Below are 25706 nucleotides of genomic sequence, written 5' to 3' on the forward strand. Positions count from 1 at the left end.
CCATGGCTGCCTGCATACGCCATGTATTTGATAAAAGTCCTGATATTTCATGTTTGTACAGGATATACGTTGTTTTTTTCTTCAAAATTGCACCACTACTACACAGTGCCCCACCTTCCACACTTCTGCATAGTGCCCCAACTTCACCACTCACTCACAGTGCCCCAACTTCATCCCTGCTGCACAATGCTGCCAAACCTACACAGAGCCCCAACTTCACAGTGCCCCAACCTCCCTAGTTCTACACAATGCCCCAACTTCACCACTTCCTCACAATGCCCCAACTTCACCCCTGCTGCACAATGCCCCAATGTTGCCAAACCTACACAGAGCCCAACTTCACAGTGCCCCAACCTCCCTAGGTCTACACAATGCCCCAACTTCACCACTTCCTCATAGTGCCCCAACTTCACCCCTGCAGCACAATGCCCCAATGTTGCCAAACCTACGCAGAGCCCCAACTTCACAGTTTCCCAACTTCCCTAGTTCTACACAATGCCCCTACTTCACCACTTCCTCAAAGTGCCACATCTTCATCATTGCTACACAGTGCCCCATCTTCATCCCTGCTTTACAATGCCCCAATGTCACCATGCCTACACAGAGCCCCAACTTCACAGTGCCCCAACCTCCCCAATTCTACACAGAGTCCCAACTTCACAGTGCCCCATCTTCATCATTGCTACACAGTGCCCCATCTTTATCCCTGCTGCACAATGCCCCAATGTCCCCATGCCTATACAGAGTCCCAACTTCACAGTGCCCCAAATTCCCCAGTTCTACACAATGCCCCAACTTCTCCACTGCTACACAGTGCTGCCCCTTTCAGGGTTTCTCACCTTCACCACTTCTTCAGAGTGCCCCTACTTCACCACTCCTTCAGGGTGCTTCTACATCACCACTTCTTATTTTTTTTTTTCTAATTCTTTATTTAAAGTGGGACTTCACTCTCTCAGTCAACATTGACTATTTGTAATCCTTATGCTGCTAGCATTAGTAAATAGATAGGAAAGTATAATATATTTACTTGTTTTAAATGTTTTTTTTTTTAACATTTCTTCAGTTACTTCCTGATTTTCATGCCTAGGCAAATTGTCATACACCTCATTAGTCTTCAAGTGGGGAGGAGGGGTTTTCTCAGCTAAACACACCTTCCTGCCTGCATGCCTAAGCTAAGGGCGGATGGATTCCAGGAAGTAAATGCTACATGAATCATTTGTCCTTACTTAAGTTGGCCACTGACAGAAATGCTAGGGGGTGGTTTGCAAAGTGATTTCTCAGCAAAATAAGGCATGGGGATATGAATTGATGAGTTCGCTTTGAATAATAAAATTAATTAAATAGCGTTTTTTGATTTGTGGTGCTCAGATAGGCTTCTTTCACACGGAGCGGACCGTATTGCGATCCGCTCCGGCACTTTTTTTTTTTCACGGACACGGATGACACTTGTGTCATCCGCTCCGTATGTCCGCATATCATCCCATCCGTTTGCGGATGATATACGGACATAATGTATGTCTATGGGATTGCGGATGTCAGCGGATGACACCGCTGACATCCGATTTTGCATCTTTTCCATTTTTTAAACGGAAGAAAAATAGGGTTCTGTTCCTTTCCAAAAAACGGAACAGAACTGAAAGGACGCATATCGGATGTCAGCGTATGACATCCGCAATCCCATTGATATGCATTATGTCCGTATATCATCCGAAAACGGATGGGGTGATATACGGACATACGGACCGCCAGTGTGAAAGGGGCCATACAGTGTAGTTCCACTTTAAGATATGCAAAAAGACAATGTAGTATGACATGACCGTCTATTCTCAATGATAACCGCTAACAGTAATATAATAAGTGTGTACAAACAAGGGGTTTAAAGACAGTATTAAAGTAATAGACTAATGGCTCGTTTCCACTGAGCTTTCTGGTACGGTACGGTTCGGTACGGTACGCTATTTATGCCGTTTCCATTGTGAATGGTACCCTAATTCCGAACTGTACCGTACCAGTTTTTTGGGACCCTTTCGTTGGGGTACCAAGCACATTAGTACCGTACCAACAGGGTGGAGCTACACTCTGCAGAACTTTGATTGGTTGACAGAGAATCGTCTATCACAGCTTTCCTGCTACACCACGCCTATCATGAAAGGGTACTATTGGCAGTGGAAAAGCAAGGTGTACCGTTCCGAACCGTACCGTACTGAACCGAACCGTACCGTACCACTCAGTGGAAACGAGGCATAAGTTCCTTCCAATAACATACAGTGCCTAAAGGTTGATGGCCGTGGCATGCACAGTGAGTAAATCCTGTATTGTGGAGGAAATCACATAGGCGAACATGACGGATAAGTACACACTGAGAAATTGGCACAGACTGGTAGGCACATAACTACTATGAGGTGGGGAGTTAAACAGAAATCTTATTTAGTATAGGGCAACCATGTCCAGGCCTCAAAGCAGGTCAGTGCATACTGGGTAGCGTTTTTCTTGATTTTAAGAGAGAGAGGTTGACATACTGGGTGTCTAGGAAAAGGGTAGAAAGAGGGAGAAGAAAAAAGGGAAGGTAAGTTGGTAAGGATCGGCGGGGTCGACGGCTCAGGAAGTCTGATTCCAATAGGGGAGTATTCTCAATTTAGGAGTAGGTGTAATATTCATCTGAGAAATAGTACAGGTCCCAATACAGCCAGCGTATTGTTCCTCAGGGCGACGGGCAAGTGTTCTATCTGTTGAATATCGCTCACTCTGGCAAACCATTGCGATATAGCTAGATATAGTTTACACATGCTGGGGACGCATTCCCTGGCAGCATTCAGAAGATATTTCAACAAAGACTTCCAGTATTTCTTACTGGACATGGGGTTAAATTAAGGAGCACCACAGTTGCGTTGTCAAAAAGAGAGATGTTCGTAAGTTTGTGAACGATCTGCAGGACCTGTTGTCAGAAAGCACAGAGCATTGGACAGTCCCAGAAGATATAGTGTAATTTATTTTATTTATTTCAGGTACTTATATAGCGCTGTCAATTTACGCAGCGCTTCACATATACATTGTACATTCACATCAGTCCCTGCCCTCAAGGAGCTTACAATCTAAGGTATGTGCCAGTCTAGGAACCACATCACCAGCACATCACCACCATATCAAGGTCCCACCATATCAAAATTCTGATGACACAAATTACAATTTGATCATTGAAATCTATTCTTTTTTTTGTTTTCAAGAGTTTAGCTTTGACTTTTTTTACCAGGAAATAGTAGACTTTGTGGTTGAATAGACTGTGCACTTTGCAAAGTGCAGTTGCACTCTGTAAGAGCAGTTGCTTTAGAGCTTAGTAAATGAGCAGAAGCTCTACCGACTTCCATCATTCAATCATGTGCAAGCAAAAATGCAGTCTTTTTTATTTTCCTTGCACGTGATTGGGTTCTCTTTACAAAGGGAAGCTTTACCTCATTTTCTAAGCTCTGGAGCAACTGCACTTGCAGAGTGAAACTGCACCTTGCCTAGTCTATTTGTCTTTAGTAAATCAACCCTGTTTGTGTCTGTGGCAGTGTGGAGAGAAATTAACACATAATACTGTTGATATACCGCTGATGTAATGATTGTACCTCATGGCGGCCATAACAGGATCTGTCTGTGTACTGAATTTCACCTCTATTCTAGGTGAACGAGGAGGTGGGGCCAGGGATCGACTGGTCTAATGAGAACGATCGATTGCTGGTCTGTCAGATGTGCATTAAGCTGGCTGACATCAACGGACCCCTCAAATGTAAAGATTTACATCTGAAGTGGACAGAGGGCATCGTGAACGAGTTTTATGAGCAGGTGAGAGATCCAAAATCATGCTGAATTCTATTCTTCTGATTGACAGGGAGGGGGGGGGGTCTCTGCCAGTCTGTGAGCAGCGCAGATAGATGTATGGAACGGCTTCATTAAGGATATATTCTAGACAGATAAGAAAGATGCAAATTAATGTAGCTTTGTAGTCATTATACATCATTGAACATATTCATTTAAATACAAGTAGTGAATGTATCTAAATTTGACTAGGTGTTAACACCTTGCAGTCCCTGTACAGCAGAACACAGACTGGGCAAGGGAGACAGCAATTAGACTGGGGGCTGGTTCACAACAGATGCAGTTCGTTGCACTTTTATTCTGCATCAAAAAGGTATGGACAGTGGTTAACATGGATTCCAACGGGTCTAGTTCACACCAGGGCAGTGCATTCAAATGCAGTCAAGCAAAAGTAGAACATGTTGCATTTTTTTCTGTATGAAACGCATCTGGAACATGGCAAAATGCATCAAAAACACACCGATATGGGCATGTCCTCAATTGTCCTCATTTGAGATAAAGAAAAAAAAAGAAGGGGGAAAAGACGCACTGGAACGCATCAAAAACATATAAAAATTGTGATGCAGAAACGCGTCCAGAATGTAGAAATTGTGCTATGAACTAGACCTGGAGGAGAAAGGAGCAGAACAGGTAGTCAATCAGCTGTGCTACAGTGCTCATGTGCTAACGAGGAACATGCTGCTAATAGGAGTGAGCAGAGTAACAGAGAAATTAGCTCATCGGCCTGCTGTTTCTCCTTTCACTGTCCATTCACAGGCTAGAGGCAGGACAAGACCTGTATATGTTAGTGAACTGCACCAGAATAAAATCAGGCCTACTGCCCTGCCCAACAGATCTGTGCTGTTTGGTAAGGTCGTATAAATCTCAGGACTGGATGGACAGACATTCAAATCCTTTGGCTGGTCAAACAACCCCCATACATATTGCATATTTGTTTTTAGCTGTTTGCCTGCAGTCCATCTTTACCCCACACATTTCAACATAGCAGAGGATACAGCTAGGAGGATGACACTGCTGGACCATCATGTCAGCCCCCTCTATTTTTTCAATAATCCACTGGTGCTGGATACATGGCACTATAATGTATAGCAACACGACTGTCCTGTAGGAGGATTAAGCTGCTGGACTGCCATGGTCGCCTCCTCTATAGTTCCCAAAATCTTCTGTTATCATGGGCCAGTGCTACCATAGTATTAAGTATATCTGTGCCCAGATTATGAAAAATAAAGTATTAACATTTATTTACATATTCTGAACAAGCAAATAAAGAACTTTAAAACAAGCCATGATTCATCTCTGTATCTATTGGCGATGTGGAGAAATTCATTTTTAAGGCCCCTTTCACATGGGCGATCTGATCCGATCTGCGTGTCAGTTTTTCAGGCGGACCTGATCGGATGCTCCACACATCCCTATGGGGCAGCAGGTGTCCCATAGGGATGTGTGGAGACACCCGCTGCTATCCGATCCGATCCTGTCCGTGAAATCCGGACGCATGGAAACCCTATTTTCCATCCGCCTGGAGGATCGGATGGGATCGGATGAGAATGGACAGGCAGTCCGTTCTCATCCGATCTCCCCATAGAGGACAGTGGGGATCTGACAGCTCCGTCTCTGTACACAGAGCAGAGACGGAGCTGTCATCTGCCTGCTCAGTGGGGATCAGCAGATCGATCCCCCGCTGAGCAGAACGGACTCCGTCGGGCGGTGCACCCGTGTGAAAGGAGCCTAAAGTTTACAACACAGGCAAAGGGTTTTCTATGAGAGCAGATTATTGCCATTGTGCCAGCCCTCTGATGTGAACATACAGCAGGTGTTTCTAAACTGTTAGAAGAGAATAAAACAGAGCATTTGTTTTTATCTTTGAGGATCCCTAAGAAGGAATGACTTCACAAAAACCTCTTTGGGCAGAGCATACGCATACATGCGGCCTCATGGATGTGGGTTTTTTTCTGTGGGGCCACATATGTGCATACCGTTGTTTGTGCTGAGAACGCATTGCTCAGCGCACTCCCAGCACAGAGACTGAGCTGTAACCAACAGGGTCTCATACTAGTGATCGATAGTTGAGAGGATCGGATCTTGATCACTTGAACGCTGTCCTAGGTTATCACACTGACCAGTCACTGTACAGCCTGCCACTTTGTTGTTTCTCCTCTTTCATCTACAGAATACATTGTATCTAGAGGACAAGATTGTCAACAAAATTGGTTCGGTTCACACTATGGCGACACGACTCCTTACTACTTCGGGGGCGACTTGTGCATTCCCATGCACCACGACATCGGAGCGACTTGCAGGGACTTCACATAATGGAAGTCTATGCAAGTCGCTCCGAGGTCGCCCCGAAGTAGTACAGGACCCTTTTTCTAAGTCGGAGCGACTTGTGTCGCTCCTATTAGAACGGGTCCTGTAGTGGTCAATGGACTGCGAGGGAGCGCGACTTGTCAGGCTGACAAGTCGCCTGACAAGTTGCGCTAGTGTGGACCGGCTCTAAATAGGATTTTAAAAATATTTTTTTTTCAACCCCAATTCCAAAAAACATTGGGACGCTGAGTAAAATTTACGTCAAAACAGAATGCAATGATTTGCAAATCTCATAAACCCAGATTTTATTCACAATAGAAAATAGAAAACACATCACATGTTTAAACTGAATAAATGTACTATTTTAATAAAAAAAATAAGGTAATTTTGATATTGATGGCAGAAACACATGCTAAAAAATTGGGACAGGGCAACAAAAAGCTGGCAAAGTAAGTGGTACTAACAAGGTAAGAGCTGGAAGAACATTTTACAGCTAATCAGGTTAATTGGGAACAGGTCAGTATTAGGCTCCTTTCACACGGTCCGCCTCCGTCGGCGGACTCCGTGCTGCTCAGCAGGGGATCGATACACTGATCCCTGCTGAGCAGGCAGGTGACAGCTCCCTCTCCATTCTGTGTGCGGAGAGGGAGGTGTCAGAGCCCCGCTACCCTCTATGGGGGAATCGGATGAGAGCGGACCGCCTGTCCGCTCTCATCCGATCCCATCTGATCCGATCCCCTGGACGGATAGAAAATAGGTTTCCATCCATCCGGATTTCACGGACAGGATCGGATGCGGGTGTCAGCGGACATCCGCTGCCCCATAGGGTTGCATGGAGGATCCGATCAGATCCACCTAAAAAACTGACAGGCGGATCTGATCGGATCGTTCGTGTGAAAGGACCCTAACATGATTGGGTATAAAAGAGCATCTTAGGGAGTCAGAGTGTCTCACAAGTAAAGATAGGCAGAGGTTCATCAATATGTGCAAAGCTGCATCTAAACATTGTCAAACAATTTCAGAATAATGTTCCTCAACATAAAATTACAAAGACTTTAAATATATCATCATCTACAGTACATAATATTATCACAAAGATTCAAAGAGTCTACATTAATCTCTGTGCAAAAGGGACACCACGGAAACACACTGTTGGACACCCGTGATTCTTTGATGAACATCACTGCATGGGCTCAGGATAGGGGCGTAATTACAGGGGTTGCAATTGCAACCGGGCCCCATGCTCCAGGGGGCCTGTGTGGCTCCCCTATACACCTGAATAGGAGGAAGGACAGGGGCAGCATGTAGCGAGATCACTGTCCTTTTTTCTCCTGTAGCTGCAGGAAGAAAATGGAGGAGATTGGTACCTCTGTATGCTGCCCCCACCACTCCTCCTATCCAGTTCACTTGTGTTCTGCTGTCTCCGGGCCCCTGTGTGTGCAACTGGTTCCCCCGCCCTACTGTGCTGCCCCCCCCCTCACTGTGCTCCCTTCCCTCTCCTGCCGGCTGCTGCAGGGAATGTGTCACAATAGAGAACCAGGAAGGGGTCGGTAAATACCGTATGTCATTTACCAGCTCCTTCCTTTTCTGAATGGACAGAGTCAAAGTCAGTGACATTGTAAAAAATAAAATAAAATGATAAAAAAATAATACAATTAAAATACCAAAAAATACACAAAGGTCACACTTGCGACCAGGCCCTGGCATTCCACCACCGTGAGGAGGCCCCAAGATGGCAGGAAGGGAGCCCACTGCTGAACTTGTGAAAGGGTCCTGCAACGAGAATAAAGGGCCCCAGGATCAGTAGGAAGAGCCCCAGGCTTGAAGGGAAAGGCCCCGGCCAGGGGTCCGGGGGGCCCCTTATGATTTTTTGCACCAGGGCCCGTAAGGTTCTAGTTACGCCTCTGGCTTAGGAATACTTCCAAAAATCATTGTCTGTGAACACAGTTTGCCTTCCCATCCAAAAATGCAAAATCTATAATTCAAAGAAGCAACCATATCTGAACATGTTCCAGAACTGCCACTGTCTTCTCTGGGCTAAAGCACATTTGAAATGGTCTGTTGCAAAGTTATCAGCAGTCATTTACGAAGCCTTCATCTATGATGATATTAGTGTGTATGGAATAGGCAGCTTGCACATCTGGAAAGGCACCATCAATGCTGAAAGATACATCCAGGTTTTAGAGCAGCAAATGCTCCCATCCAGACAACGTCTTTTTCAGCAGGACAATTCTAATCTGCATCTATGACAACAGCATGGCTTAGTAGTAGAACAGTATCTGTACTTAACCACTTGTGGATCGCCCACCACCTTTTTACTGCAGCAGGGTGGCCCCACTGCGCTTGATCATGTACATTTCCAGGTAGGGGGCGCATTCTCTCCCACCGCCCCATCCAGGGGCTGACTGGCAACTTTTAGCTCAGGGGGCAAGTACAAACCAGAAGCCCATAGTGCCGCGACTCGGCCCCCCTTCCACTCTCCCTCTTCCCGGCCTCTTCCTGTCCCCCCATTCCATGCTAAAGCTCAGCTCCAGGTACTCGCTACTCACCGGCTGAATCTGGGTTCCCGACCTGGCCAGCAGTGGGCAGTTGGGGGAAGCTGGGACAGCTCGGTTGGGGGAGGGAAGTCTCCAGTGGGGCATAGAACCGGCCTCTGCTCAAACACAGCTTGCACTTTCCATGCTAGGGGGAGGGCTGTGCCCTGTCCTTGTCTTTATCCCGCATTCAGTAGGTCAGCAGTGGGGACTTTTTACTTCTCTTCACCAGGAATCATTTAGGCATGTCTGTGGCAGAAGCGGTGCAGCCTTTTCACGGGGCATCAGAGCGGCCCGGGGGGCAATTGCCCCCCTGCCCCCTGGCCCAGTCCTCCCCTGGCCCCATCTGTGCTGTGATTCGGTACAGCACAAGCCAATCAGCAGGTCCTGGTCAATGATTTACTAACAAAACAGGGCTCTGTACACTGAGCAGAAATGTGGCTAATTTTTGCAGGGAGAAAAATCAGCCACATCTCTTAGTAAAAGCATTACATAATACACACATTACGCTTGTTAGGCACACAGTTAACCCATTGATTGCCCCTTGATGTTAACCCCCTACCCAGCCAGTGTCATTAGTACAGTGATAGTGTATAGTATTAGCACTGATCACTGTATTAGTATCACTGGTGATGTCAGTGGCAGTTAGTAAGTTCCCACCCAGCATTGGTCCACCACTATAGGTCGCTGAACACTGCCATTACTTGTATAAATAAATGAAAAAATTCAGAGTACAGTGGGTACAGAAAAGAATCACCTCCTTTAAAATAATCACATTTTGTTGCTTTGCAGCTGTTTTTGTTTTGCCCACCTGTATTTACTCAGTTCAATATAAAACATCCAAGGGAAAAATATAACCCAAACATGTTAAAAAAAATAATTCAAAAACATTTAAAAGCAGAATCACTTGGAAAAAGAATCACCCCCTTATGTCAGTTTTTTGTTGAACCACCTTTGGCTTTAATTCCAGCCTTTAGTCTGTTAGGATATGTCTCTAATAACTTTGTACATGTAGACATTGCAAAATTTGCCCACTGTTCTTTGAAGAACTTAACAAGTTCAGTCAAATTTGATGGTGACTGTAGACTGCAGTCTTCAAGTCATTCCACAGATTTTCATTGGGGTTTAAGTCTGGGCTCTAACTAGGCCATGCAAGGACATTCATCTTTTTTCTACTTCAACCACTGTGTAGTCATTTTTGCTGTGTGCTTTGGGTCATTGTCATGTAGGAAGGTAAAACTTCTTCCCACTGACAACTTTCTGGCAGAGAGCGTTCCTCAAGAATTTGACAGCATTTTGCCTCATCCATTTTTACCTTTATCCTGATGAGTGATCCAGGAGTAGGAGAATTGGGTTGTTCTTTGTGGTAGATTATGGTAATAGCAAGAAATATACAACTAAATTTCAAAAATAATATTTTTTTTGTACTATTTTGGGCCAGTTTTTCTTTAATAGTTAAGAATATCTATATATTTATTACAATTTGTCACCAAATGAAAGCCCAATCTGTCCTGGAAAAAACATGGTATAATCTATCTGGATATAATGATACACCTTTACTGGTGTTTTTATTTAAGAGTTTTTGAGCATTTTTAGAAGTTTATTACAAGCATTTTAGATGCATATTACAAACATTTTACAGCTTCAGGCATTTTTGTTTGTGTTGTAGAAAGCACTAGGGGGAGGAGAAGGAGAGTAAATTAGGGGTGTAGGGCTGCTGTTTGAGCAGAAAATGAGCGACAAAATGCTCGTAAAACGCTCAAGTCAGGCGTTTCTATTGAAGTCTATGGGGCCAAAAAATGCTTGTAATCTGCCAAAAAGAAGCTCATTAACTTTTTTGAGTAACAGGCATTTTGCTTCAGGCGACAGAACGCTCAGATCTGAACAGAGGCCATTGAAATGAATGGGGTTTGGCTTGTTGAGCGTTTTAAAGCTACAAGCTTCAAGCAGAAAATCACTCAGGAGCAAACGGGACCCTAATAGTTATGTTGAAATATACAGTTTTTTTTTTTTTTTAAATAACAATTTTTATTATTATTTTTCCTTAGTTGAGAACAGATAATATAGAGAGAAAACATTAAAAAACACGAGTACAATGTTCAAAGCGGGTATTTGGTGCACAAAGGTATAATAGAAATAATTGGAACAGCCATCACAGTGGCTACTATCATACATGAGTATGTGTAGTCTCAACAAAACTCAAAGAAAAATATAAGAGGAAAAGGTGAGATGAGGAAAGAAGGAAGAGAAAGAGAAGAAAAAGGCAGGGGTCCACGTTATAGCTTATTCTCCAGAGTCTTTGCTAAAAAATATATATATAACGTTTGGGGGTTCTAAGTAATTTTCCAGCAAAAAATACTGATTTTAACTTGTAAACAAAATGTGTCAGAAATAGGCTTGGTCCTTAAGTGGTTAAAAACCACAAAGTTCCAAGCTCAAAAAGTTACATGAGCTTTGTTGCCATGTTTGTCTCGTATTGAGCATTCCATAAAGATGAATTGGCTACCCTACGCAAAAATGTGCATATGTGCAACGCTTGATGTTATGCTACAGTAGTGTGAATGGAGACTAAAAGTAGCTGGGAGTATCGAAGACATCTTGTTGTTTTTTTTTGTATATATAATCTTAATTTTAATTTCCAAAAAACAAGAAAAGAACAAAACATAAGAATCATTGCCAATATTAAGTGGTCAGAAAACACATACATCTCAACAACCTCAAGTATATAATCACAATGCTAGTATACAAGAAATGATGTTGTACTCCACATGGCAAAAAGTGACTTAGAAAACAAAGACATCTTGTTTTAAAGCTCTTTTATTGTTTCTTAAAGAACATTTTTTTAGTTTAGTTTTATGTCTATAGTCTAGGCAAAGGTGCACTTTGAGAATGATGGAAAATGATGTGGTTGTTTCAGGACATCTCTTTTGTCTTCTATAGGGGGATGAAGAGGCAAGCCTCGGCCTCCCCATTAGCCCGTTCATGGACCGCTCAGCCCCCCAGTTAGCCAAACTTCAAGAATCATTCATTACTCACATTGTGGGGCCTTTGTGTAACTCATATGACTCGTCGGGTCTGATGCCAGGCAAATGGATTGAGGACAGCGATGAGTCTGGGGATACGGATGAAGATACCGATACTACAGAGGAGGAAACATCTGATGCCTCAGAAACGATAACAAGTATGTCCTCTCAGATCTTCTGTTGTTTCAGAGATGCCTTTTGGGGGATAAGTTCAGGGAAGGGTAAGAACCTCTCATTGTATCTGTCTGTCACCTCCCTACGTATAGAATGTACGGATGTCATTGTAATCATTATAATACTGAAGAGGAAATTTGATTTCATAATCTAATCTGAATACATCCTCCCAGTATCCAGTGTCTGGAGAGAAATGAGAGCTCTGCTGGAGGTTTACATACAGATCTTGAATTAGATATTTACAGAAATAGCTGCCATTGGCAGAATGATTTTATTCATCTACAAGTGGAGAAGGCAGTACAGGTAGAATAGGTGGTAGAAGTGGAGAAGGTAGTACAGGTGGAGGGGATGGCACAGGTGGAGTAGTTGGTAGGTTTGAAGGTAGTACAGGTGGAGGTGGTACAGGTGGAGAAGGTAGCACTGATGGAGTAGGTTGTAAACGTGGAAAACGTAGTACAGGTGGTTTATCTGAATACATCCTCCCAGTGGAGTATCTGGTTTATATATCCTACTGGTGGAGTATCTGAATACATCTTCCCAGTATCTGGAGAGAGATAAGAGCTCTGCTGGAGGTTTACATATAGATCCTTCCTAAGGTTTTTACAGAAATGGCTGCCATGGGCAGATTTATTTTTTGTTTTTTTATCTACAAGTGGAGAAGGCAGTACAGGTAGAATAGGTGGTAGAAGTGGAGAAGGTAGTACAGGTGGAGGGGATGGCACAGGTGGAGTAGTTGGTAGGTTTGAAGGTAATACAGGTGGAGGTGGTACAGGTGGAGAAGGTAGCACCGATGGAGTAGGTGGTAAACGTGGAAAACGTAGTACAGGTGGATTATCTGAATACATCCTCCCAGTGGAGTATCTGGTTTATATATCCTACTGGTGGAGTATCTGAATACATCTTCCCAGTATCCATGGTCTGGAGAGAGATAAGAGCTCTGCTGGAGGTTTACATATAGATCCTTCCTAAGGTTTTTACAGAAATGGCTGCCATGGGCAGATTGATTTTTTGTTTTTTTATCTACAAGTGGAGAAGGCAGTACAGGTAGAATAGGTGGTGGAAGTGGAAAAGGTAGTACAGGTAAAGGGGATGGCACAGGTGGAGTAGATGGTGGGTTTGAAGGTAATACAGGCGGAGGTGATACAGATGGAGAAGGTAGCACATTTGGTAGAGGGGGAAAATATAGTATGGGTGGAGTATGTGGTACAGGTGGAGTAAGTGGTAGAGGTATAGGTGAAGAAAGTAGTACAGGTGGAGGGGGTAGTACAGTTGGAGGGGATAGTATGGGTGATTTTGGTATAGAGGTGGAGGGGGTATTAGCAAAGTATCCTCTGACATACTCTCCTAGTATCAGGTTCCCTGTTCACCGCTTCTTGGCAATGATTCTTCCCCTTTAAACTCTTTGATTTGGGTTAATGTTTAAATTTGTAAAGTAAACTGTTTTATATGTTTACTGGAATTTTGTTTGCTATTTGTATAACATCTTTCCTTACATATAGGAGGTTCCATGACTCAAAATTCTTAACGCATAATGGGTTATATACAGACTCAAAAATGTTGTGTATCTTTACTGCCCAACTCTGGGCAAAACTTTTTTTCCCAATGCAGTGGATCTGTACCTGCATTGCATGGGTTAACTGCTCATTTTCTCTAGGGGGGAACCCCATGTCCTGCGGTAGACTGTTCCTGACGTCTTCTTTTCCAGAGCCCGTCTATGGTCATGATGACGCCAGGAATAGTCCACCGCACAAGACCGCTGGACCTCAGGGGGAGAAGAGCCAAAGGGACCAAGCACATTGCGCTGGAAGTATCGGAGGATTAGTTGAGTATATCTAGACTCTCCAAACCCCTAGACCAAAATGAGCAGTTAACCCATGTAGTTTGGGCACAGCCCCACTGCACGTTAAAAAAAAATTGCCTGGATTTCTGATTAAGCTTCATCTGTTGAGCTCTGTACACACCAAGCTAGAGGTGGAGAAGGTAGTACAGGTGGAGGGTGGCAGTACAGGGAGAGATGGTGTTTCAGATGGAGGGGGGATAGTAGGGGTGGAGGAGGTAGTATAGTTGAAGTGGATTGTCTTTGTTTATTGGAATTTTGTTTTATATGTTTGCTATGTGTAAGATATGGGAGTCCACACCCACAGACTCCGTATACACCAAGCCTCTCTCTCAGCAGATCCAGATCACACAAACCATGATGTAGCTGGAGAACTGACCAGGTTGTGCTCTTCTGCCTAGTGTGGTCAGTTTTCAATAGGAAAGCAGAGGGGCTGTCAGGAACAGCAGGGATTTCACATAAAGGAAGCAATACACAGATAAGGATTAGGGGATTGGAGGACCTTGATTATGAAGAGCGTCTGCGATCGCTTGATTTATTCTCCCTGGAGAAGAGACGGGGGGGACATGATAGCAATTTTTAAATATCTCAATGGGGATCTCGGCTTAAAAAAAAGCTGTTCAGTCGAAGGGATTGCATGAGGACTCGGGGGCATACAATGCGATTAGAGGAGAAGCGTTTTAACCTCAGGCAACGTGGGGGGTTCTTTACTGTTAGGGCTACAAGATTGTGGAATTCTCTACCACAAGAGGTGGTTTCTGCGGGTAGTATGGTGGCTTTCAAAAGACTATTAGACGTACATCTCAAGGGTCAGAACATTCAGGGGTATGTGAGATGATTACAGCCGCACACACCTACACAGGTTGAACTGGATGGACTGTTGTCTTTATTCAACCTCACCTACTATGTAACTATGTAATTATGATAACAGAATGTGGTTTTATACAAGTTCGTGGTACAGCAGGCCCAAATCAGAAATATGAAATATTGGGTTTACATAGTCTTTTGAATACAATATTTTATATTTATCTACGTAATAAATGTGGGTGTGTACTGGCCAGATACAAAGGAGGGAGGCCTAACAAGGATCCTGGAGACTGAGAGAAGAGGAAGTCCTTGTCAGTGCTTGTTTTTACCTTTTAAGGCCCATGATTTTTAATGAATCATATTTAATACTTAGTGTTGACTTTTAGAAATATGTAGGTAATAATAAATTTGCTGCAAGTTTTTTTGTATATTCTAATCATTCAACTTTGTACTGCTTATTGACGGTGAGAAGACACATACACAAGTGAACCTGTTTGCATATTGAACACCCATTTAAATTCAGTGATATTTTACAAATATTGGAATTGCTTTTGCACATGATTGGACAGTTAACATAAACACAGCTTCAAGGAGCTACGCGAGTATCAATTTTTAATAGAAAGTAGGACACACCAAGCTCTCAAACATTTAAAGCCTTTTCAGTCTCTGCACCAGAGGAGCTAACACTCTAATGTCCCTCCACAGCCACACACTAATATTAATGTTCATTATACAACTCTCACATATTCAGCAGTGCTGTACAGAGAACACTGAACCAGTCACATCATTCTCTGCATCAGAGAAGCTTACACTTTAATGTCCCCACCACAGTCACACACTATTAATATTATTATTATAATACATTTTTTATAGCTCTAACATATTCTGCAGTGCTGTACAGAGAACACTGAGCCAGACATATCAATCTTTGTACCAGAAGAGGTTGCACTCTAATGTCCCACCACGGTCACACCTCACCAACATATTCTGCAATGTTGCACAGAGATTATCAAACTATTCACAGTTATATATCCAAATATATATTACGGGTGAGCCTCTAGTGAAGTTGTAGTGAAATACCAGTTGGGGGTACCATCATCCATATAACTAGTGAAGAATTGGAAGGCAGACAGTTCCCCCTAGCAGTCTCCAAAAGAGGGGAAGTGGGACTATCTCGGTACCTCAGACACAATACACATAGAATAAAAATAAAGGGTATTTTTTTTTTATACTTTTTTATACAAAAGGATAAAAAACAAAGTATCCAAATATATCAGAAGAGAACACATAGATTTAAAATTCACAAAAAGTGTTGAAATATGGGAAACATGAGGCTTAGTGGATCCTCACTGGACAAGTACTCTCTACATGTTTCAGGGTTATTTACCGCTTCTTCAGGAGGGACTCATTGGATAATATCTGAAATACAATAGCAAAATATATATAATTTACAAAAAACAAAATGCAAAAAACATATACAAGTATGTGACATATAACAAGTGAGATTTGGTACATGGGGGAGGGGGGCACTGGTGCTTACCATTGGAGACCAACACACTAGACTAGTTTGAGACGGTGGTACAGCCAACGCTTCCCTACAGCAGATGTGGGGGACAATTGCGGGTGGATGCGTTAATGCTGCATAACAACTATAACAGGATATAAATATATATACTATAAGTAAGGGGTTTTGTAACACAGAGTCAAGCTCCCATAAACATTGGTAACAAACTAACCTGGGTGCAGCAAGCAAATCACAAGCAGCCAGGGGGGGTGAGAAAATATATGCAGATGTTTCCAAAGATACAAGGGGATTATACTATCCCCACATGCTGATCCAGGGAGAGAAAGTTAGCCAAAAGCGACTCATAGTGTTAAGGCATGCACTGCTCCACACTGCCCTGGAGAACTAGAAAAAATAGATCCCCATCAGGTTAACGTGAAGCAACATCCAGCTGCATATACATAATGACCAATAGGCCCAACCACAAAAACAAGAAAGAGATATCCATGAGCAGCAGCTTACCTATGTCTCCAATCCTATTGGCGTCCCCCCCGGCTGACATCCACCATGCTCTCAAGCAGGCTGATGGCTGCTCAAGTAATCCCCAGCTCGGCGAACATACTCCACACCAACCGCCGTCAGTCTGTGACGTCCCTGGGTCTGATCCTCCACACTGCGCATGTGCGAATGCTGCGCATGCACACTCTGGTTAGAGTCAAGTGTCCAGGGGGCACAAGCTGCAACTCACATAAGAAGGGGGGAGGTCCAGAGTGTACCTCGAGTGCCTCGCCCCTGCCCAAAAGACCACACATCCGCAGGAAAAGGAAAGAAGGAGGCTGAGTCAGCGTCATGCGTCATGGATCCGTAGGTGAAGGTATCTTAAAGCAACAGTATCCCCATAAGAAAAAATAATATACTCACTGTATGCAACATAGAAAATAAAGTTAATTAGATATGATCAAGAAGTTTTGAATAGTAACCAGGACATCAATAAACTACAGAAAATCATATAAAAATATATAAAAATGATCCCTAATTACCTACAATGGGTACATAACATAGCAGAAAATGGGCTCATTATCTTATGGAGCAAAAAAAAACCCGGTCCTATACTTAGGCTTAGCTTTCTTCGAAACTATGTCGCAACTTTACGATGACCCTCAGCGGATGGCAATGGCCAAGGCAGCCCTACACACACTCCAACAAGGGCGCTGGCCTGTAGAGGACTATACAGTTGAATTCCGCAAATGGTCAGCAGATACAGGCTGGCAAGAGGCCGCATTAAAGTACCAGTTTCGGATTGGCCTATCTGAAGCACTTAACCACCTTGGCGGTAATCCCGAGCATGACTCGGGGTTGATTTTTCCTATCAGGAGCGGTAACCCCGAGTCACGCTCGGGGTAGAATTGCAGAGTGCCAGCAGAGCCCCCCTTGGCTCCCAGAGGCAATTCACTTACCTTGTCCCGGCGATCCAGCGATGTCCTTCGCTCCGATCGCTGGGTGACCGGCGTCTGACTTTCTAAATCCGTTCCCTGCGAGCAGAGGCGGCGCACGGAGCGGAACTGGGCGGGAAATTTGAAAGTGAAACCAAATAAAAGAGGTGATACACTGTAATCTGAGAGGATTACACTGTATCACCACAGATAATTACACATCTGACAGTACAGTGCCCCTTCTTACAGTATACTTGTGATTTGTGCCCAAAAAAAAAAATATATTATGGCATCAAAAAAGCGCCAGTCTAAAGCGCTTTTGGACCAGCTGAGTGACAGCGACCCGGAGGTGCTCGCGGAAGTCATGCGGTGATTTGTCGTCTGACACTGACACGGATCTGGCAAGTGACAACGGCGATGACCCTGACCTGAGCGATGTGCGCACTTGGTGCGCTATTGATTGCGATGCGGACCAGGTAGCGCCCCCCAAGATTCCCGTTCACCGGATCACCTGGGATGAAGGTAGATGTCGAGCGTGACAATCCTCTGGCCTACCTGCAATTATTCCTCACTGAGGAGGTAATGGAAAAAATTGTCACAGAGACGAATCGCTACCAACAGCAGCAATCCGCTACGCTGCATGCCAGGCTTTCCCGAAGCAGAAGGTGGGAACCGGTAACGAAAGAGGACATGTGGCTGTTTATGGGACTCCTCTTTCTTCAGGGGTTGGTGGGGAAACCGTTCCAAAAATGGTACTGGACCACCAACAGGTTACTGGCCACTCCGTTCTTTGGCACCGTGATGTCTGAGTATCGCTTCTCCCTGATTATGAAGTATTTCCACTTCACAAACAATGAGGAATTTGATGAGGCCACGCATCCTGCGCCCAAACTGAAAAAGATCTGGGAGGTATGGCAACTTATTGTGGGCAATTTCCAGCGGACCTACGTGCCAGAAAGGGACGTCAGCGTGGATGAGAGTTTGATGGCCTACAAGGGTCGCCTAAGTTGGATTCAGTACATCGCATCCAAAAGAGCGCGGTTTGGCATCAAATCATATATGCTCTGTGAGTCATCCACGGGGTACATATGGAATTCCGTAATTTACTCCGGCAAAGGCACTAAATTCAACCCCAGGTACAGCGGCTATGGGATGGCCACATCATCCGTCCTGACACTTCTGGAGCCATTGCTGAACCAGGGATATTGTTTGACCACGGACAACTTCTATACCTCCCCGGAACTATATGATGTTTTGCTACAAAATAGAACCGACGCATATGGTACCGTTCGGACTAACCGTCGAAACATGCCATCTTTTTTTGCCAAAAAAAAACTAAAAACCGGAGAAATGGTTGCCTGGGAGAAGGGTAAGATGATGGCAATGAGATGGCGAGACAAGAAGGATGTGTGTCTTATGAGCACTGTTCACACTACCTCCACTGCCACGGTCCATACAAAATGTGGGACAGATGTGCTGAAACCACAGGTCGTAATTGACTATAACAAAACAATGGGAGGCGTCGACAGAGCCGATCAGGCCATGACCTTCTATCCCGCTGTACGAAAACAGCAAAAAAAATACTATAAAAAAATATTTAGACATCTTCTGGAACAATGTCTATGGAACGCTTACATCCTGCACAAAGCCAACAGTGACAACCCTCTTGCTCATTCCGAGTTTGTCTTGAAGGTGGCTGAGCAGATTTTTGCAAAGTACCAGACACCATCAGGAGTTGAAAATAGACCTGGACGTCACGCTGTTGACGTGGTCAACCCAGAGCGTCTGACCGGCCGTCACTTTGCAGACTATATTCCGCCAACTGCAAAAAAGGCAGCACCAACCAGCATGTGTGTTGTTTGCTGCTCGAAACGCGATAGAAATGGAAAGAAAGTCCGAAAGGAAACCAGGTTCCATTGTCCTGACTGTGACGTTGGACTTTGTGTAGTTCCTTGTTTCAAGATTTATCACACGCAGCATGTGTATTGAATTTTCTTTCTTTGACAAATTTCCTTATTTACTGCATTATTGAATAAAATTACATTATTTATGAGATTATAATTCATGATTTTGTGTTTCAAAATTTATCACATCTGGGATGTCTACTAGAGTCTTGTTTTGCTCAGGTTTAAGTCAGTAATTACTAAGAATTGTAGGCCTATAATACATAACACCAAATTTCCATGAAAATAATTGTACCGCTTTTGGTACAGAATTCCAGACATAATCATACCGCCAGGGAGGTTAAAAACAAGCTGGCTCGAGTCAATGCCCCTGCCACTCTGGAACACCTTATCAAACTGGCCATCCAGCTTGATTGCCGACTGCGAGAGTGACAAAATGAACAAATTCAGTCCTCCAGACATACCTGGATGCTACCCAGGGTTCCCCCAGCAATCCACTCTACGCCCGTTACCTCTTCTTCCTTAACACCTCTGGAAGGGGAACCAATGCAGATTGGACTGACACTTTCTACCCTAACTCCCGAAGAAAGGACACGCTGTCAGCAAGCCAACCTATGCCTCTACTGTGGAGGGCCTGGACATTTTCTTCGTAATTGCCCTGTTAGACCCAGTAAGCCCCGGCCTCCTTGCCCTGCTAACTCTCCAGTCTCCGGGATTCATCCGGCTCACTTCATTCCATGCATTTCATTACAGGTGGCGGATCGGGAAATCAAGTTTCAGGCCATAAATGACTCCGGTGCCTGCAGTTTCTTCCTAGACCCTGCTCTGGTCAAGAAATTAAAGATTCCGCTTAGACCTAAAAGACTGAGCCTTACTGTTCACTTGGCAGATGGCACCATCCCCACGTCGGGGTCTATCATCCAAGGGACTGAACCTATTATGACTATAACTGACTCTGAACCTCAGGAATTCCTGTGCTTTGATGCCCTTTACTCCCCCATGTTTCCTGTGATATTGGGCATCCCCTGGCTGCGAGCCCATAACCCCAGGATCAACTGGTCTAAGGGGGAGATCATGTTTTCCTCTGCCTACTGCCACCAACATTGTTTTGTACCCTAGTCCCTAAGCTCTTCCAGTTGCATGACCGTTCAACCAGTATCTGACAGCAGCCAGGCTGCCCTGTCAAGTTACCACAACTTTCTGTACATGTTTGATAAGAAGAAAGCCGATGTCTTGCCACCGCATTGGTCCTATGATTGTCCCATAAAATTGCTTCCAGGTGTAGAAATTCCCTTTGGCCAAATAATCCCGCTATCCGGGATGGAATTGGAAGCTCTACGTCTCTACATTGACGAAAACCTAGAGAAAGGATTTATTCATCCATCCTCTTCCCCAACAGCAGCAGGGGATCTTCTTTGTTGAAAACTTAGGCCCTGTGTGGACTACAGAGAATTAGTAAAATTACCATTAAAAATCTATATCCGCTTCCCCTATTACCAGAACTCTTTCAAAGATTTTAGACAGCCCAAGTTTTTACAAAACTAGATCTCTGGGGTGCTTATAACTTAGTCCAGATTAGAGAGGGGGACGAGTGTAAGACAGCTTTCCGAACCCGTTTTGAGTATCTTGTCATGCCCTTTGGGTTATGTAATGCCCTGGCAACTTTCCGGCATTTCGAAAAATTACATCTTTAGAGAATACCTGGATTACTTCCTGATTGTCTATCCTGATAATTTTTTTTTTTTCTCTGCATCACCCCAACTACACCGTGTACATGTGAAGAAAGTCTTAACTACCCTTAGAAAACATGGACTCTATGCAAAAGCAGAGAAATGTGAGTTCAAGAAACAAGTTATCCAATTCCTGGGGTTGATAATATCCACCAATGGAATCGGCATGGAACCTCAGAAGGTGTCTTCTATTCTTGAGTGACCTGCCCCAGTGGATAAAAAAGGGATCCAAATATTTGTAGGATTCGCTAATTTCTACAGAAGGTTCATCAGAGGGTTCTCGGTCATCAAAGCCCCCATCACTGAACTGACACGACATTACTCTCAATTTCAGTGGTCTCACAAGGCCCAGGAAGTCTTTGATAAATTTAAAGCCCTGTTTACTTCTGCTCCAGTATTACAGCACCCAGAACTCACTCTACCCTGCGTCCTGGAGGTAGATGCCTCGGAAGTTGCTACTGGAGCAATCTTATTACAGCGTCAAGGGCCTAAAGCTTTGCTCCACCCAGTAGCCTTCTTTTCAAGAAAATTAAGTCAAGCAGAAAAGAATTATGATGTCTGTGACTGGGAGCTGTTGGCCATCAAGATGGCTTTAGAAGAATGGCGATACCTGCTGGAGGGTGCAGACCAACCTATGATGATCTTTACCGATCACAAGAATTTGGAATACCAAGCATGGTGGGCCCTGTTTTTTGCCTGGTTTAACTTTCCTATTACTTATCAACCGGAGTCCAAGAATAGCAAAGCGAACGCTCTCTCTTTCGAATGTTCCAGCACAATCCTGTCCTCCCAAAATGTTTTACTACTACTACCTGATCTAAAGTCAGCCATACAGCAAGCATCTGCCCAATGCCCGGAAACTGAAGATTCTTCTTTTTAAAGGAGGCAAGATGGATTCTTCTGGCATAACGATAACATTTTTGTACCACAAGAGACCAGGACTTTAGTCCTTAAAGCATGCCATGATCATTAGCTAGCCGGTCATTTTGGGGTACACGTGACCATTGAACTTGTCCAACAGTCCTTCTGGTGGCCAGGCTTGAGTCAGGACTGCAAAGATTATGTTGGTTCCTGCACAACTTGCCTTCCAAGCAAAGGAGGTAACACTAAAGCCTGGGGTCTGTTAAGACCATTACCAGTCCCAGACCTTGCTCCCAAAAATGCTGTCCATGGACTTCATTGTTGATCTACCCCCTTCTGAGGGATTCATTTTCATTTTTGTAATAGTAGACTGAATGTCTAAAATGTCGCATTTTATACCTATGATGGGCACTCCCTCCGCCGCAGACACAGCCCATGCCTTTATAAAGGAGATAGTAAGGCTTCATGGCATGTCCAGAAACATTGTCTCTGACAGAGGGGAACAATTTACCTCCAGATTCTGGAGAACTCTTTGCAGAGCCTTAGACATTGACGCCTACCACCCCCAAAGCAATGGCCAGACGGAAAGAACCAACTAAACCTTGGAATAGTACCTTCAGTGTTTTTCCACTTTCTCACAAGATAATTGGGTATCTCTGTTACCCTGTGCTGAATTTGCCTACAATAACTCAGTTCACGCTGCCACCAACCAGACTCCATTCTGGGCCAACTATGGGCACCATCCATCCTTTCTACCTGGCGTGTCGCCTGAAACTCCTGTGCCTGCAGTTCAAGACAGATTAACCTCCATCCTAACCAACTATTAGGTTCTTAAGGAGGCCATTTCAAAAGCTCAGGAGGATTATAAAAGGCACTACGATAAGAAGAGGAGGGGGAATCCAGTTTTGAAAGTTGGAGACAGGGTCTGGCTATCTACGGCTAATTTGAAACTCCCTTGCCCTTTGCGGAAGCTGGGTCCAAGATTCATTGGGCCATTTGAGATAAGGAGAGTGATTAAACCCTGTGGCCTTTGAATTTAAACTTCCACAGTCTTACAACCCCCCCCCCCCCCGGTCTTTCATGTGTCTTTTCTGAAACCTACCTCTTGAGACCGTGTTCCAGAAAGAGAAGAAGCACCACAACCACCTGTTACAGTTGGCGAGGAGACTGAATTTGAGTTAGAAGCAATTCTTGATTGCAGGAAATGAGGAAGGCAAACTCAATATCTTGTCAAATTGAAAGGTTACCCCCCTGAAGAGAATTCCTGGGAGCCCGAAGAGAATTTTCATGCTCCTAGATGCTGCGTGAGTTCTTCAACAGAAACCCTGAAAAGATATCACGTTTGGGCATCCGGAGGCTGCCCGTTGGAGGGGGCACTTTTAGGAAACTAGCCGGAGGAGAGTTGCCTGTAGGCCTGGCATTTCCAATATGGCCGCACTCGAACAAATGCGCGCACACATTTTGTGAATGCATGTTCACTACGGCAAAGATGTGTGCGTGCTGGCTCACGCAATGCTTGTCAGATCCTGGCGCCCTCTGGCCTTTTAAAAGAGTGACTGCAGCATATGGACATTGCTGACTGGTCTTCAGCTTCATGCTTCTGTGTGTGTGCTTATGCTTCTGATCACCTGTTACCGACCTGGCCTGCCCTTGAATACCTTCTGTCCCTCCCCCAGCTCTGACCTCGGATTGCCCAGGGATCTGCTCTTGCCTCCTGTCCTGTGTATGACTTTGGCTTGCCTGACCATGTCCCTGTTCTTCTGTCTGCTGACCAATTGCTTACCGATCTCGGCATCCATCTCTGACTACGTTTCCTGCTTCACCCTGTCTGCTGTGATCTGCCTTCGTGTCTACCTGCAGTACCCAGCCTGCTGTACCCACCTGCAGTCATTACCTGTTGCTCCAGCCAGCAAAACCTATTTGCTATATCCTGCTTACTGCACCTTCTACTACAACCTGTTTCCTGCTGTGTGCAGTCTGCACCATCATCAGCTCCACTGGGTCCTACTGCTCACCTCATCTGGTATTCACATATAGAAAGATCTCCACACCTGCATCTCTCATCTGTGGCACATCTGGCAATCCCTGCTTCTCTGGGCTTCCTGTTCCCTGTTTTCACCTTCAGGGACACTGAGCAAGGAGAGCTATCTCAGCATTTCAGCTTCAGGACCAGGTACATGACAGATGGTAGCGCTCGATTGAAAGCCTTTCTCAGGTTAGTTCATGAGTAGCCCCCAAGTAAGAGGCGTTCGCACAGGGAGTTTACCTGTGTACATAAATCTTCTTCTTTGGTGCAGTTTCTGCGCAGGCGCAAATACTGCGTGTACAGAATACTGTTAACCAAAGGTTTGGGGTGTGCATTGGATACATGTAACAAGGTGTTACCAGACGTGGGTTTATGGTATAGCTAATCCTCAGAGAATATCTGTCTTTCCCAACCGCCAAGATAAAGATTTGCATAAGAGGGCACGCATGAGGTCCCCATAGCTACACCTTGGATTTGTAAAAAAAATTGTTCCATAAACACAAAGTCGTTTCTAGTCAAAATAAAGTGTAATAGTTTTAAAATGAAGGCATTTAAGACCCAGATTGACTGGTCTTGCTCCATCAATTCAACCATCCGGATGCCCCGCTTAACCGCTTGCCGACTGCGCACAGTATATTTACTGCGGCAGTCGGCCCCGGCAAAGCAGAGTGACGTAGGTCTACGTCGCTCGCCTGTCACTCCTTCCAGAGCCAATAGCGGGCGGGCGCGCGCCCGCCGAGGCGCGCGCCCGCCTCGGCTCGTTCACGGAGGAGTGCGGGAGTGTGACTGGCGGACCCGATGTCCGCCGGTCACACTACGATCGCCGCTACAGCGGGAGAAAGACAGAGCGGCTTGTGTAAACAAGCCACCTGTCAGTTCTCCCTGTGTAAAAGTGAAGATCAAACAGTTCTACTATGTAGAACTGTTGATCTTTGTTTTTACACTAGTAGCCATGTCCCTACACAGTTAGAATCACGCCCCTAGGACACACTTAACCCCTCCCTGTCCAATACTGTTAACCCCTTCCCTGCCAGTGTCATTTTTGCAGTAACAGTGCATATATATAGCACTGATTACTGCAGTAATGTCACTGGTACCCCCAAAAGTGTCAAAAATGTCAGTCAAGGGTCCGATCTGTCCGCCGCAATGTCGCAGTACCGCAAAAAAAATCGCAGATCGCCGCCATTACTCGTTAAAAAAAAAAACACCAAAAATGACAAAAATCTTTCCCTTTGTTAGTAAACGCGATAACTTTTGCGCAAACCAATCAAAATACGCTTTTTGCGATTTTTTTTACCAAACATAGGTAGCGTAAAACAAATTGGCCGAAAATTTTAAAAAATTTTGATTTTTACATTTTTTTTTGGGGGAATTTCATATAAAAAAAAGTGAAAAATATTGTTGTTTTTGCAAAAATTACGCTCTTTTTTTGTTTATAGCGCGTGATCAAAAAATCGCACAGGTGATCAAATACCACCAAAAGAAAGCTCTGTTTGTGGGAAAAAAAGGACGTGAAATTCGTTTAGGTACAGCGTCGCACGACCGCGCGATTGTCCGTTAAAGTCACGCAGTAAAAAATCGCAAAATAACCCCTGGTCTTTTAGCAGGAAAATCCTCCGGTGGTAAAGTGGTTAAGGGGGATACTCAAGTACAGGGCCTCAATATCAACAGCCATGAGCAGGGCGTCCAGAGGGATCTGAATACCCTT

The 25706-nt window shown here is 44.5% G+C and overlaps 1 protein-coding gene across 3 annotated transcripts in view; it reads left to right on the forward strand.

The window, feature by feature from the left end:
- The window catches only part of PDE3A (phosphodiesterase 3A), a 344532-nt gene that overhangs the window by 312566 nt on the left and 6260 nt on the right, over positions 1-25706 (forward strand). For 2 of the 3 annotated variants that reach the window (XM_082254264.1, XM_082254265.1), the window contains exons 14-15: positions 3664-3825; positions 11640-11943. In XM_082254264.1, the coding sequence (XP_082110390.1) occupies positions 3664-3825; positions 11640-11943 (466 nt within the window). The remainder of the gene's footprint in view (positions 1-3663; positions 3826-11639; positions 11944-25706) is intronic. The other variant, XM_082254266.1, reaches the window with a different exon arrangement.

The sequence above is a fragment of the Pelophylax lessonae genome (genome assembly GCF_965119305.1).
Source record: "Pelophylax lessonae genome assembly, chromosome: 4".
Taxonomy (NCBI): Eukaryota; Metazoa; Chordata; class Amphibia; order Anura; family Ranidae; genus Pelophylax; species Pelophylax lessonae.